The 14,399-nt window shown below is 55.4% G+C and overlaps 5 protein-coding genes across 5 annotated transcripts; 2 read left to right on the top strand and 3 right to left on the bottom strand.

Moving 5' to 3' along the window:
• Positions 1-72: 72 nt before the first annotated feature.
• CH63R_08028 (Cytochrome P450) lies at positions 73-2,230 on the bottom strand (the record flags this gene model as incomplete). The annotated part of the gene is made up of 5 exons (XM_018303002.1): positions 73-117; positions 234-631; positions 796-1,600; positions 1,704-1,895; positions 1,991-2,230. 5 exons carry the CDS (start codon positions 2,228-2,230, stop codon positions 73-75), a joined length of 1,680 nt encoding a protein of 559 aa, XP_018157780.1.
• A 1,159-nt stretch (positions 2,231-3,389) lies between these two features.
• CH63R_08027 (ABC transporter) lies at positions 3,390-7,931 on the top strand (the record flags this gene model as incomplete). The annotated part of the gene is made up of 1 exon (XM_018303001.1): positions 3,390-7,931. The coding sequence occupies one exon, from the start codon at positions 3,390-3,392 to the stop codon at positions 7,929-7,931; it is 4,542 nt and encodes a 1,513-aa protein (XP_018157779.1).
• A 1,171-nt stretch (positions 7,932-9,102) lies between these two features.
• On the top strand, positions 9,103-9,978 carry CH63R_08026 (Alpha beta hydrolase fold-containing protein; the record flags this gene model as incomplete). The annotated part of the gene is made up of 1 exon (XM_018303000.1): positions 9,103-9,978. The coding sequence occupies one exon, from the start codon at positions 9,103-9,105 to the stop codon at positions 9,976-9,978; it is 876 nt and encodes a 291-aa protein (XP_018157778.1).
• Positions 9,979-10,849: 871 nt separating this feature from the next.
• CH63R_08025 (Fungal specific transcription factor domain-containing protein) lies at positions 10,850-12,766 on the bottom strand (the record flags this gene model as incomplete). Its single annotated transcript, XM_018302999.1, has 5 exons — positions 10,850-11,068; positions 11,124-11,276; positions 11,336-11,653; positions 11,728-12,271; positions 12,357-12,766. 5 exons carry the CDS (start codon positions 12,764-12,766, stop codon positions 10,850-10,852), a joined length of 1,644 nt encoding a protein of 547 aa, XP_018157777.1.
• Positions 12,767-13,256: 490 nt separating this feature from the next.
• On the bottom strand, positions 13,257-13,767 carry CH63R_08024 (uncharacterized protein; the record flags this gene model as incomplete). The annotated part of the gene is made up of 2 exons (XM_018302998.1): positions 13,257-13,382; positions 13,549-13,767. The coding sequence occupies 2 exons, from the start codon at positions 13,765-13,767 to the stop codon at positions 13,257-13,259; spliced, it is 345 nt and encodes a 114-aa protein (XP_018157776.1).
• Between the last annotated feature and the right edge of the window lie 632 nt (positions 13,768-14,399).

The following is a 14,399-nucleotide window of genomic DNA, read 5'->3' as shown; positions in this document are numbered from 1 at the left end:
AAAGCTTCGTGAGACGCGTAGCCCGGACACCGTATTCGTATTCGGTTCTCATCCACCCCGCCCCAGCCCAGCTCACAGTTTCCTAATCAGAATTGTCTTCTTGGGGTCGGGAACGGACTAATCAAGGAAGGCCCGTGTCAGCTTTCATCTCAACGTTCAAGAAAGGAAATGGAGAGGGGTATTGGCCCGGCTTTTGTGAGAGGAAATTAGAAAAAGAAAAAAAAGGCACTTACACTCGCGCCGAAGACCAGGTTCTCGTAGCGACCCGTCTCGCCGTCCGGCAGCTTCACGTCGTAGTGGCACAGGATGTTGGCCATGATCATCTTGATCTCGTTGACGGCGAAGAAGCGGCCGGGGCAGGCGTGCTTGCCGTAGCCGAACGTCAGGTGCGTGGTGCCGACACTGACGAACTGGGCCTGCATGACGACCTCGGCGGCCTTGGCGCCGGACGCGGCGTGCTCCTTGGCCTCGCGGAGCCGGTAGAAGCGCAGGGCGTCGAAGACCTCCGGGTCCGGGAAGATTTCGGGGTCGTTGTTGACGCCGGCGGCGGGCGTCTCGATGTTCATGCCCGCGGGGATGGTCTGGCCGTTGGGGAGCGTCAGGGACTTGAGAACCTTGCGCGTGAAGGAGCCTATGACAGGGGGGGGGGAGGCTGGTCAGTTCCGACGACTTTTTCAAAAGTTCATAGCTCACGCCACATTGGAGAGGGGGAGAAGGAGGAGAAAGATGGGAGGCCCCAGATCCATGCATGGCATGACAATCTGAACGCCAAAAGAGGAAGGGGGGAACGCATACCGGCAGAAAGCGGGGAGGCTCTCATAACCTCCTTCAGGAAACTGTCGAGCTTCTTCATGTTCTGCAGAGCCCCGCTCGTGAATTCCCCCCCTGACTCGAGCAACGCCTGCTGCACGTCATCGCGCAACATGGGGATCAGCTCCGGCTTCGCCACGAGCCAGTAAATGGCGTTGGTCGTGGTCATGGTGGTCGTGTGGATGGCGGCGAAGCTGATGCCGAGCTGGGCCGAGGCGAGGTCACGGTCGCTGAGCTGGCCGAACTTTGTCTGGGCGTTGAGGATCCACTGGAGCATGTCGTCCGGCTCCCGGTAGTCGTCCCTGTTAGCGGCGGCGGCCTCCCTCCGGGCCGTCACGATGGGGCGGAAGACGCTCTCGGCCTCGGCGATGCGGCGGTAGAGCTTCTTGGTCGTCGGCAGCCAGGTGGCGACGATGGGGCGCAGGAACGACGGGACGAGGGCGATGACGTGCACGGCGGTCATGAGGTCGACGGTGTAGTTGATGGAGGCGTCGATGTACCTCTCGTCCCGGCAGAGCTCCGAGCCGATGAAGACGCGGCCCGAGACCATGGCGATGATGCGGAGCAGCTTGGCGTTGATGTTGACCTCGGTCCAGTCGGTGGATTGCGGCAGCTCGAGGCGCATCGACTCGACGACCTCGTCCGAGATGCTCGCGTTCAGGCGGGCTGTCGAGAGCTGGTTAGCGCCGTGCATTTGGAGGAGGGGGAGAGGGGAACCGCGCGGTGAGGCTAACGCAAAGCTGGGGTCAACGAGGCCCTGACGGCATGGACCAAGATGGGCGTGTCGCCACTGATCTTTGTGTACTGGGATTGCATGGACTTGGCTGGTCAGCATTTTCAAGTACGGACGACAGTGGCTTTTGGGCAAGGAGGGAAGGGAGGGAGCTGCATACCTCATCGATGGCTTTGGCGAAGCTAATGACATCGTCGGGTGCTTTCTTCAGTTCGGGGAGGTATTTAGGAGGAACGCAAATGGTATCCTTCTCTGGGGGGAACGGGTCAGCTGGGGGAGTTTGAGAAGAGTCACGGGGGTTCAAGAGAGTCTCACTCTTTGACGTCGTGAGGCGGAAGATGCTGTCCTTGAACTAGAAGAATAATCAAACAGTCAGAACCGAACAAAAGGAATGGAGTCGCCGAGTGCAAGAACGATCCCCTCCCGCTCAAAAAAGAACCCACGAACCTGCTTGTAGCCGTCGATGTAAAGTTGGTTTCCTTGGCCTTGCAAGTATTGCTTTCTCCGGGCCCATCTTCCTCCCTTGCCCACGACGGGGACGTCGGCCAGCGGGTCAACGGCGAGCCAGCTCTGTGCCAGCAAGGCGAAAACGACAAAGATGACGCCGGCCGTGGCCGTGGGCCAGTGCTTCGAGAACTGGGCGTCCAGGACGCCGGCTAAGGCGAGTGGGTCTGTTGCGTTCGTCATGGTAATGCGATGATGTCTTCCAAAGATTTGTAAGGACCTGGGAAGGGGGGACTGGTTGCGAGTACAGACGAACTGCCATGTAGGAAGGGTGCCGCCGACTTATGTACCCATCCCTTCATCGTCCATTCTCTTTAACCCCCAGGCCCCGGCAACTCGTGCCTCAGACGGAGATTTGGAAATGACGGGGCCCTTCCACTAGGTAGGTGGCCACCATTCAACCCCCCCGGGGACATAACGACATGACGCTGCGCTTAACGACCAGTCCAGTTCTTTCCCCCGCATAAGCGTAATTCGCACAGCTCTGATAAGAGACTGTTGAGTTGGCCCCGCACGCCGTCGGTGCGTAGTCACGTACTAAAGTTGCCGCGAGGTTTGGCAATGCAGATCGCAGGGGTTTGGGTTCGCGAGGGAAAGGGGCCGGTACAGGGTGCTCGGGTTCGTGTTCGTACAAAGGTGGGTTGTCTCGTTTGGAAATGCGGCGGGACGAACTCAGCCCCACAAGTGTCATTCGCCAAGGCGGGTTCCGGGCTTTTGGTGCCTGAGTGCCGGGACCCACATCAAGCTCCACATTCAGAGAGTGCGGTCTGCCGGAGTGTAAGTGGCCCGGAGCGTTATGTCATCTGCCGGAACATCTTCGGAAAAGAGTCACGTGCCATTTCTTTTTCCGTGGCGTCCGTTAGTAGCAGCACGTCTTGCCAAGCCCCAATTCGTTCCGTTCGTTTGTGTGTGTGTGTCTCTCTCTCTCTCTTGTTCTCACTTCCTTTGTCTTAAACACTAGACAATCCAGGCTCGAGCCCAGCCTCAGCATCGTCAATTGCATTCAATTGCCCATACATCGTCACCTGCCGAATGCGGTCGATGAGTCCGACGAAAATGAGACGCAGTGTCGTTATCCGTGGGGGAGGGACCACGTGAACAGTCAGGTGAAGGATTTCCGGAAACAAATTACTAAGGAATCCCTCCTCCATTTTTACCCTTTGGCGAATTCGCGAACCTGGGAAGCGGTGAATGCACGGCAGCGGTACCCGACCAGCCTCGACCTCAACCTCATCCCACTCATTTGGCTTCGAGCACACCGCGGTTCACGGCTTCCCTTGATGGTGTGGCAACCACGGTTTCGCACGTCTCGTTAGGCACCCGCTGCCAAACTTCCTCCATCATGGATGGCTCTGAAAACTTTGAGGCCGACTCTCTTCCTCGAGGAGGGTTGTCCTTTTACAGCTATGTCGCCCTTCAGGATGTCCTCGGTGGCCCCCATCTTCCACCTCCTTCATCTCACGCTGCATCCGAAAACGCGACCCTGACCACGCTGGCTCGTTTCAATGCCTCCAAAATCATGGACATCACCAACATCGTGCGCGCCTCCATCGCAGCCTCGCTGCTGTGCCTCCTCTTTGTAAGACCGCTTCTCCGCAAGAGGCCCGCCTGGTGCCGTGGCTTTGCACAGGAGTCTCTGTATTCCGAGGTCGTACGGCCTTCACTGAAGAAGCCCTGGACGTTCTGGACCGTCTACCTTTTTGCAGTGGCATTGGCTGGCCTGATCGAGGCCATCTTGTCCGTCGTCGCGCCGCCTCGTCGCCATTTGTACCTCCTGGATCTCGTGCCGTGGATTGCCGCTGTTCTCATCACCGCCGTCGACCGTCCTACGAAGACGCCCAAGACGCTGCTGTTTCTCTACGTCGTAATCCTGGCATGTGGCGTTGTCTCGACAGCATTCAGCTACCGGCTTCATAGGCTGGTTCCTACTCTTATCCTCGCGGATCCTGTTGTAGGCTTGGCAGGCATCGTCGGCATCGTCGCAATGCCGATGCGAGACCCTTCACTCACCGACTCTGACATTGCCCGCGAGGAGCCCACCGACGAGCTCCGCAGCCCCGAGGACAACCTCTCGCTCTGGAGATTCATGACGGTGTCATGGATGGCGCCAATGATCGCCAGGGGATACGAAAAACAGTTGCACAACGAAGACGTCTGGCAGCTGCCCTTCGACTTTCAGCACGAACGGCTCCATTCTCTCTTTCGTGACCTCCGTGGCTCCATGACCACCAAGCTGTTCTCGGCCAACGGACTGGACCTCATTATCCAGTCGTTGCTTGGTTTGATCGAGTGCGCCGCTGCCCTTTCTGTCCCCATGCTGTTGCAGCAGCTGTTGCGGGCTATCCAGAGCGGCCCGAATAACATCGAGGTGTCTGTCCTCTATGCCATTGCTATCCTGGCTGTCCGTCTGCTCGCCTGCCAGGCGGCCGTCTTCCAACTTTGGTTCTCCAGACGCTGCTACGAGAGGTCCCGAGGCGAGATGATCACGACCATCTACGCCAAAACTCTGTCGCGGAAACACTTTGGCCAGCCTGCCGGCGAGAAGGTGAGCGACACCGATAACGAAGAAGACGACGACGACGACGACGACGAGGATGGCGAAGGAGCCGATGCCAATGCCGCTGGCACCACGGATAATGACGAGCGAATTGGCCGCGTTAGCAGATTCCTGGGCTGGCTTCGCCGCGACAACTCTACTCGTCCCAAGTACCAGCGGCTGCGGAAGCCAAAGGCACAAAGACAGCCAGCTACCACAGGAAAGATCCTCAACCTTATGAGGAATGATGTCTACGAAGTTGCCCAGCGGTTCTGGGAATTTCCCTCTCTAGTTACGAAACCACTTCAGTTCATCTTCTCATTCATCCTCGTGTGGCAACTCCTCGGCTATTCCTGCATGTTCGGAATGGCCTGCGTCATGCTTGCCCAGATGCTGAACACCATCTTCATCACCCAGCTTCTCAAGAACGAACGCGTACGCAGGGCTGCAACTGATGCGAGATTGCAGTCCACATCCCAGTTTGTTGAGGGTATTCGGCACCTTCGGTGGTACGACTGGCAATCAAAGTGGCTCGATAGTATCATGGTCACTCGACGACACGAGCTGAGCACCAGAGTTGTAACGGGCCTGTGGAGCATCGCCATCTCTACCCTCAACATCACTTCCGGTACCCTGTTCCCGGTGGCCACGTTCTTCGCCTACACCTTCATCGCCGGCAGGACTCTCACGGTTGATGTGGCGTTCCCTGCTCTATCTCTCTTCACCTTGCTAGAGACCAGCTTCAAAGAGCTGCCCAGCCTGATCACCGTCCTTCTGAACGCGTCCATCGCCATGGGCCGCATTGAGGAATTCATGAGCGAACCAGACAAGGAAGGCGTCTACTCAGACCACCTCACAAATGACATCAAGTTTACCAAGGCGACGTTCGCGTGGCCCGGATACGAGCAGCCGGTGTTGACTAACCTCGACGTCGGCTTCCCCCAAGGCCTCACTGTCGTTTTCGGCAAGGTTGGCTCCGGTAAAACGGCGTTGTTGCAGGCGATCCTTGGAGAACTCGATCGGCAAGTGGGCGATGTCATCATCCCAACCGAGCCCATCGGATACTGCGCTCAAAGCCCTTGGCTGCAACACATGAGCATCCGCGACAACATCCTCTTCTCAGCACCCTTCGACCCCACTAGATACACCCAGACGTTGGATGCTTGTGCGCTACTCCCGGATCTGGCCAACTTCAAACACGGCGACCTGTCAGACATGGGAGAGAACGGCATCGGCCTGTCGGGTGGCCAGAGAGCGCGTGTTGCTTTGGCCCGCGCGGTATATAGCCAGTCTCGCGTGCTGCTTCTGGATGATCCCCTTGCCGCGCTGGACCACAACACCGCCGAATCCATCGTGAAGAAGCTTCTGCAGGGTCCGTTGGTGGAAGGCCGTACTGTGGTCCTAGTCACTCACAGAGTTGACCTTTGCCTCCACTTGGCTGGCCAGATGGTGGAAATTGCCGACGGCACTGCCCGCGTCTTGAACTCGAAAGAGGCAGCAGCGGAAGTAGCCAAATTTCTCTCGGAAGACGACGACACGGCGGCACACCACGACGAGCCTGAGCACACACTCGAGGAGCAGCAAGACGCCGCCATGCCGTCCAAGTTCATCGAGGAGGAGCATCGTGCTCACGGAGGCGTAATGCTGTCGGTTTATTGGACCTACATCAAAGCCGGCAAGCTCAAGTGGTGGACAGTTCTCCTCCTGGTCTTTGGCCTGTTCAGGCTGGGCAGCCTGCTCAACTACTGGTTCCTCAAAGCCTGGGGCGAGGCTTACAAACATAAGACCTCGACACAAGAAGCATCGAGCGGCGTAGACTTCTCGAATCTCTTTGGGGGGCTCCCGGATCCAGACACCGATCTTCGCCCTTGGTTGTGGGTCTATCTAGCAATTGCTGTTGCTCAGGCTACCATCTACACATTGTCGGAAGGCCTCACCCTGCTCATGATCATCACGGCGGCAAGGGACCTGTTCAAGAGGGTCATCACCAAAGTCAGCAAAGCAACCTTCCGGTTCTACGACGTCACCCCTGTGGGACGCTTGATGAACCGCCTTGTCTCCGACATTGGCATGATCGATGGAGGCATCATGCGGCCGTTGCGCGAGGTTGCCGCCCAGTCCATCACCTGGTTCTCCAGCATGGTTGTCATCGCCTCTGTCACGCCTCTGTTCCTCGTCTTCTCCGTCGGCATGACCCTGTGGTTCGTCTACATCTTCATGCGCTTTTTGCCCACCTCTCAAAGCTTGCGGAGACTGGAGATGGTGTCGCTAAGCCCGCTCATGTCCAACTTTGGTATCTTGCTCGATGGATTGGCCACCATTCGCGCGTTCAAGGCGCAGCACCACTTCCAAAACATGAACATCGTCGTCACCGATGCCTTCCAGAAGATGGACCACTTCTACTGGAGCCTCCAAGCCTGGCTCATGTACAGGTTCGACGCGCTGTCGGCCATTTCCACCTTTGCTCTCACGCTGCTCGCGCTCTACAAGGGTCTATCACCTGGCCTGACTGCTTTCGTCTTGACCACCGCTTCGGCCTTCGTCGAGGCTACCCATAACCTCTGCAAGCAGTATGGCACCCTGCAGATGGATTTCGTCTCTGTCGAGCGCGTCATTGAGCTTCTAGACATCCCCGAGGAACCTTGTGGCGAGCTCACACCCCCCCTCAACTGGCCTCACCACTCGGACGATGTCACATTTGACAATGTGACGCTCAAGTACGCACCTCACCTTGAGCCATCCGTATCGGAAGCCTCGTTCACTATTCCTGGCGGTTCGACCTGCGCGGTCTTGGGCAGGACAGGGTCTGGTAAGTCCACGCTCGCCCTCGCCCTCCTCGCGACGATCCATCCTTCCGAGGGGTCTATTCGCATCGGCAGCTACAGGCTATCCGACGTGGATGTTCATGTGTGGCGGCAGCGCGTGAGCTTCGTCGCGCAGGATCCGGTGCTGTTTCCCGGAACCTTGCGGGACAACCTGGACCCGTTGCACCAGTACACCGACACCGAGTGCGTCGTCGTCTTGCACCGTGTGCTGGGACCCGGCTGGGACCTTTACTCACGCGTCGAAGGCGGCGGGAAGAATCTGAGCCAGGGACAACGCCAACTGGTCGGCATCGGTCGGGCTGTCCTGAGAAGGAGCCCGATTGTGGTGCTGGACGAGGCCACTGCCTCGATTGACAAGGAGACGGCCGCGAGGGTGCAAGAGGTCTTGAGAAATGAGCTGACCACGAGCACCGTCATCACGATTGCCCACCGGCTGGAGGCTGTCCAGGACGCCAACTACTTCATCCGTCTGGACAAGGGAATGGTAATTGAGCACGGCCCAACGCGAGGACTGAACCGGTAGTATAGAGTAGAGCTGCATCAACGCCCCCTTGGATAATGTTGTTTTTTGCTCCGTTGAAAACAAGACCAGTCATATTCTGTTTGGCAGAATCCAACCATCGGATTTGGCTTCGATGTTTTCGGTCTCGGGAACCCAGAGCGCCCCGAAGTCGCTTACTCGCAACCTTTCCATTAGTAGGCTCCGATCGAACTGCCGTCTCTCGGAGGCATGTATGCTAGTAGTGTCGATATTGCAAGTTAGGCTCAGGCTTCAAGATAAATGTGACGCTGAGGGTCCCTGGATGAGCTGACTTGAATAATGCATTGCGATATAGCCAGGTCCCCTCAATTCCAGACGCAGCTCGAAGCAGGCCACCCCTGCCGTCCCATGTGCCAAACCGACGTGCAGTCGGCTCCTCCCGAGGGCATCCGGAGCCATCCGTTTGGGACTTTGGGACGGGGAAGGAGATGTCCAATTCCTCCCGGAGTTTATAGTAATCAGTATGTTGTCACGACTCCATGAAGGAGTTTTTTGGCCGCCTCTCATGAACAATCAGTCGATGGCTGCCGTCCGAGCCGTTCAAGCCACTTCGTCTTCTCCGCAACTTTGAGTTTCCAGTTTCGATAGTCCCGTTGCCGTGGAGTTGGTTGATCGAGGTGCTCTTTGTAAACCCGAGAATGGGGGGGGGGGGGGGGGCTCCCGGGACCGCCGGGCTTAACGAGGTCCGCAGTCAATAACCAGTTAATGAGGTAAATAACCCAGCGTGGCCGACAAAACGGGGAGGGCGAAAGCCGCGCAAACTCTAAACCGGGGTTCTCTCGAGTCGTGACCCTTGGCAGGACCTCCTATTTCCGGATTTTCGGCTCCGCTGCGAAAGGGGGAGAGGGGAGAGGGGGGGTTCACCCGGTCTGTGTAAACAATGGCAATTAACCCAGTTCCAGCCCTTCGGTACGCGCGCGGGGCCGAAGGAGGAGAAGAAGAAAATGGGCCACGGGAGGAGGGTGGTGAGATGGGTTGCTGTATTTAATTACACTGTTGTTTCTGCCCTGGGACTTTCTTGACTCTCCTTGCTCTCACTCACTCACAGTCTTTCGCTATTTGTGTGTGTGTGTTTTTCCATAACTCTCGCTTTTCTGTCTCTCACTCAACCCACCACATTCGTTCTGATTTTCTTGGAGATTTGAAAAGAAAAATGCACTTCAACGCCCTCCTCGCCGTCGCCGCCGTCGCCGGGTCCGTCTCGGGCTTGGCCGTCCGCCAAAACACGCCGGCCTGGCAAGTCCTCCCGCCAACGCCGGAGCTGCCGAAGCCCATCTCGACGGTCAAGACGCCGATCAACGGCATCCAGATGTGGTTCCAAAAGTACAACGAGAAGGCCGGCGGCGTGCCCATCGTCATGGACCACGGCGGCCTGGGCTTCTCGGGCTACTTCGGCTCCGTCATCACCCGCCTCATCGACGCCGGCCACTACGTCATCGCCGTCGACCGCCGCGGCCACGGCCGCACGACGTACAACGCCAACGACGTCTTCACCTACGACCAGATGGCCGCCGACATCCACGCCCTGCTCGAGGGCGCCGGCGTGCCCCAATACAACGTCGTGGGCTGGTCCGACGGCGGCATCACGACGCTCGCGGCGCTCATCAACCCGGTCACCGCCAAGCCCATCAACAAGGCCTTCGTCTTCGGCGCCTCGTCGAGGCCCGAGCAGACCAACGCCACCTTCTCCGACACGGCCATCTTCTCGACGCTCGTGGCCCGCTGCCGCACCGAGTACGCCTCGCTGCAGCCGGGCGTCGACTTCACGGCCTTCGCGACAAAGGTCGCGACGATGGAGGGCACGCTGCCGCAGTTCACGGCCGCGCAGCTCGCGGGCATCGACGGCAAGCGGGTCATGATCGCCGGTGCCGAGCACGAGGAGGCCGTCAACCGCGACGTCCCCGGCATCCTGAACAAGGCCATCCCCGGCAGCAGCGTCACGATCCTCAAGGGCGTGAGCCACTTCGCGCCCATGCAGGACCCGGCCCAGTTCACCAAGGCCGTTATCGACTTCTTCAACAAGGCGTAGAGGGAGACTGGTTTGCAGGGTGGTCCTGCTTCGCAGAGGTCTGGGAGCACATGGAGACATAATTAGCTGTATGCCAATGAAGAGAAGTCGATGGAGATGTTCAGACTTAATTAGTGTCAAAAGAACTTAGGCCTGAGCCAGTAAGCCGTGGTGAATACAAGTCAAGTATTAAAACAAGATTAACGGCATCCTTCCCAAAGAATTTCGAAGAGCATATATTATAAGCCTGGATCAAGGGCCTAGGAGTACCTAGGTCAAGGCTTGTGAAGCTTGTGAGGGAATCGTCGGTTGCCCAAGAGTTACAAGTTGTGAGAGCAACAAACATTTGATTGACTGTGTCTAAGCCCTGCAACTTCTTAGGTTGGTAGAGACCTCGCAAGATGATTCAAGTTCTACCAATGGATGGGTTTTCTCTTGGAATATCAAACATGGCCTTCGTAGCTCATTGCATTATCGTCGCAGTTGTGCTCAGCCCAGTGCTGCATGAGTAAGTCGTGTTTCACAATCAAGGAGACTAAGCTTGTTGTTGCTGTGCACAATTGATATAGCAGGTGGTTCTTTTAAATCAATAATTCAATTATCCTTAGTACCTCATCCATGGCATTTAAGTCTGGTGTTTTAACATGTTTGCAAGCGAATGAAAGCCCTGTCCGAACCGAATGCTCAGCATCTTGGTTTCCCTCCTTGTCTTCCTCCCTCCCTTGATGAGCGTTTGCTGACTCCGGCTTTGAAAATGCTACTCTCATACCTGTACATGCTTTGCTGAATAAGGAGAGTTCAATACACAAAAGAATGTCGTGTACTGGTTACACTTTATGTATGCTGTCGATATTGAAAGTAATAACACTCCATCTGAGTGATGGTCTAGCCATCAAACTTTTTCTTCGTCTTGTGGGAATATATCGGAATATTCAATCTTGAATCGACGGGATCTGTGGGCGCGTTTACGCCACTCCATCCAGAACCATAGCCCGGCGGAAAAGAACGTCAGAAACATGAGGGGCAGCGTGACCTGGAGGAACCGCTCCAGAGCGACCTGCGAAAAAACCTCGCCATTCTCGAACTTGATAATATCTGTGCTGAAGAAAGTCTAAATGAAGAATTTAGTACGGGCCAGCAGTCGCGGGAATAATTGTGAACCATACGCTAGAGAAAGTTGCAGGCAAATAGATCAAAGTAACAATGGTCACGATCCTAACTGCGATGGTCTCCACAGCACTGCGGTCGGCTTGTTCGTACATTGTGGCTGTGAGCTTGGAAGCTATGATGGCATTCTGCGTCTGAAGGTGCTGAATGAGCTTAGAAGCGGAGTGTTAGTATGATATCTGTTGTGTAGAGGTTTGGTAACTACACTTACGATCGTCTTCCTGTCTCCGACCGTCTTGACCAGGATGTTGGCTCTCGTTATCTGCATTTGAGTCTCGCAAATAAGCTCCTCCAGGTGTGATACGTAGCATTCCACATTTTTCCGGCACTTCTCCTGCTCTCGTTGAGGGAAGTTATCGTCCTTGACTAGGTCCTGGTAAAACTTCTGTTGGAGCCGCATGATGTTCACGTTGGATTCCATGGCCATGATTGTATCATTTGTTTTTTCTTCCCACTTCTGAACATCACTCAGGGACTCTGGCTCCAGCTTCTCGATATGCACCTTTTCTCTGATACGAGCAGGCTTGGTCTTTTGAGCTCAACACTGATTAGCCGAGAACGTATCGAACGGAAGAAACTTGGGTCTGGGAGTGAGAGTCGTACCAGCTCTTCTGCTCTCTCCTCGAGAAACAAAATGTGCCATCTCCATTCCGACGTCGCCCACTGCGCAAAATCCAAATTCACTTCGAGGGATGTGGCGAACCCCTGCTGGACGGTGCTGAAGCTCGTTGGATAGAGATTCCATTCTGGAAAGAGATCTACAATGCGTTTCTTGAGCGTGGCGTGAGGGTCCCCGATGATCCAAAGTTGAGTGCCCTGCCCCAGATCGAACTGGTGATGGAAGACAGCCTGTCGAATCTTCCAGTCTCCTCCGTCTTTGGGAGATACGGTCTTGAGGTTGAAGCAGAGCTGATACCTCCTGCCGCTCCTTCCGAGTTCAGGGATCATGGCTCCATCGACAGGATCCGTCAGAGTTTTGTCTGTCCTGAAGCCGCTGAAGCGGAGTTCCCTATCCCTGCTATGACGTGAGGCGTATACGTGAAGAAAATCCAGGAACTGCGGCATGACTTGGTAGAAAGTCACCAGGCGGAGCAGCATCCTTATATTCAGTTCCAGGCGCCCGACGGTGGTTTCCGCGCACAAATGTCTTGTTCAAGTCAGCTCATTGCTGTACCTGATTTGCCTGTAGGAATACATGGGCTAATCGAACAGTGGAATGCTTGAAAACTCACACAAATCGACATTTTGCGTCTGGGTTGAAAGGAGAAGTGATGTCTTCTGTTGAGATATTACTCGTTCCGCTTGTTGGGACGCCACCGAGGGTTTTCTTTAATTTGTCGTCATTGGGGATGTTGTATTTGTCAACTTTCCCTGCCGCCGAGATATCCCTAACTGGAATATTGTGTTTCTCTCTGTCTGCGACGAAAAGATCTCCCATACACTTCACCAGCCTATCGCGGGCAGATCTTCCATGAGAGGTGGTTGCCAAGTACTGCGTTGGATTTTGGTCGAATGACGGATACAACGTTCTTAGATCCGAAACTGAAGCCATCATGGATGGTCTTTGGAATCTCGCAGCTGTAAGTGACGGAAAGAACAAGACTGTGTACTCCTTATTTGAGACGCCGGTCTCTGAGTCCATGGAGATAACTCCTAACGAAAAACGATATCTTCTAAAGACTATATCCTCATATCCTGTTCAACAGAAGTTGAGTTTGTACATTTTAGTGAGATGAGAGCTTAAAAGCCTTGTGTCAGCCTGCTGCGCATGACCTTGCACTCATGAGTGGCGGAGAACTAGATGGCGCACTTCAGCTGTCATCTGACGAACCAATAAAGAGGTCCCTTGATGCGCATGTTTTTTATGCTGTGTAACCACAAGCTACGCGCCCGAGAGAACGTGGCTTGCAGTTCGCTGAGCTACGCCTCTTTTCGGTATGGACGGATAGCAACATTCCCGGTTTTCTTTTCCTTCACCATTCTCATTTGCATTTAGTACCATCGAGTGGGCTGTTTCTCATACAGTGCCCTTTTGACCCATCTCTCAGACTACCCAACAGATTAACCCGCGTGAAACACCGACGAGCACAAGTCCTACGCCAAACACCTTTACGCCTTGCTTCGGCCCAGCCTCAATAGGGAATGCTGGGTGCAGTTGAAGAAGCAGGGGGGTCAGGCGTCCTATCCCGATGAGCAGAATGGCTCCTCTGGTCGGCTCTGTTGATTTCGCGCAAGTCGTCAATGGCCGACAGCTCGTTCTTGTCCATGTTAGCGAAGGTCCATTTTGCGACGGATGATTGCCTTACATCCACGAGCTGCCTGGGTGCATAAAACAAGAAAACGTCGTCATACAACGCCTAAAGCAGCTGAATGTCAGCCTTGAACGATGAAAACAATGCGTAATACGTGATTGCTCCAACGAACCTGGCGCTCGTTGAATTGTGCCTTTTCCTTTTTGAAGTTGTTGATCAGCCACTGACGCAGCCGAGACCACTTCAGATTATACGCTGACACGGTCACTTGGACCCAGCCACGAGGAGGCGCAGGAAAGCTTGGGGCCCGCTGAAAGGATGGGTCTTCCATGGGTCGAGCTTCTCTATCCCAAGAAAACCTCGACATGATTCCTCGAGAAGGTTCAGCCATGTTGGCTGTTGGTAAACGCGAAAAGTCGAAGCAGCCTGAGTTCGGTTTCGTTCTCCAGGTCGGTAAGGGACTGAATGTTCACCGTGTCAAGGACTAGGCTGCCTGAACCGAGTTCTTTGCGAGAAAGAGAAAAGCCTATACCTCCTTCAAGCAGGCTATGGGGAGGCAGTGGCTTTTTGAGGGGTGTCGATTGCTTTTTTAGCCCGCGGGGGGTGGTGCTCCTTATCAAGGCCGGCTCTGGGGTTGGGGAGGCATTATTGGATTCTGTACGACCTTGGAGGCAGAGAGTGACTGAGCAGGCTGGCAACAGGCATCCGGCCGCCTTACAGGATTCAACACCGATCCATGAGGCGTGTCAAGTCAAGTCCAATCACCTCACTTGCCAAACAGGGCGCTACGTATTGCTCTAGGAAAAGTAGATGGGTGGGCTCGGTTGCCTCACGCCTCTTGAGCCGCAGACCAACACGGACATAGCCATGCCCTCCAAGCCATGGGTCCCTCTGTGCCCCGCCGCTCTAGACATCCCGAGCGCCTCCAGCTTACACCCCCCTCATGATTGCTCGTAATTGGGCTTGTAAGGGGGTGACTGCATGCATGGAGCGGCGTCGTATCGTTCGATGGTGTGAGGATAA

This window comes from Colletotrichum higginsianum, chromosome 5 (assembly GCF_001672515.1).
Source record: "Colletotrichum higginsianum IMI 349063 chromosome 5, whole genome shotgun sequence".
Classification (NCBI taxonomy): domain Eukaryota; kingdom Fungi; phylum Ascomycota; class Sordariomycetes; order Glomerellales; family Glomerellaceae; genus Colletotrichum; species Colletotrichum higginsianum.
This window is presented reverse-complemented; position numbering and strand designations above follow the sequence as displayed.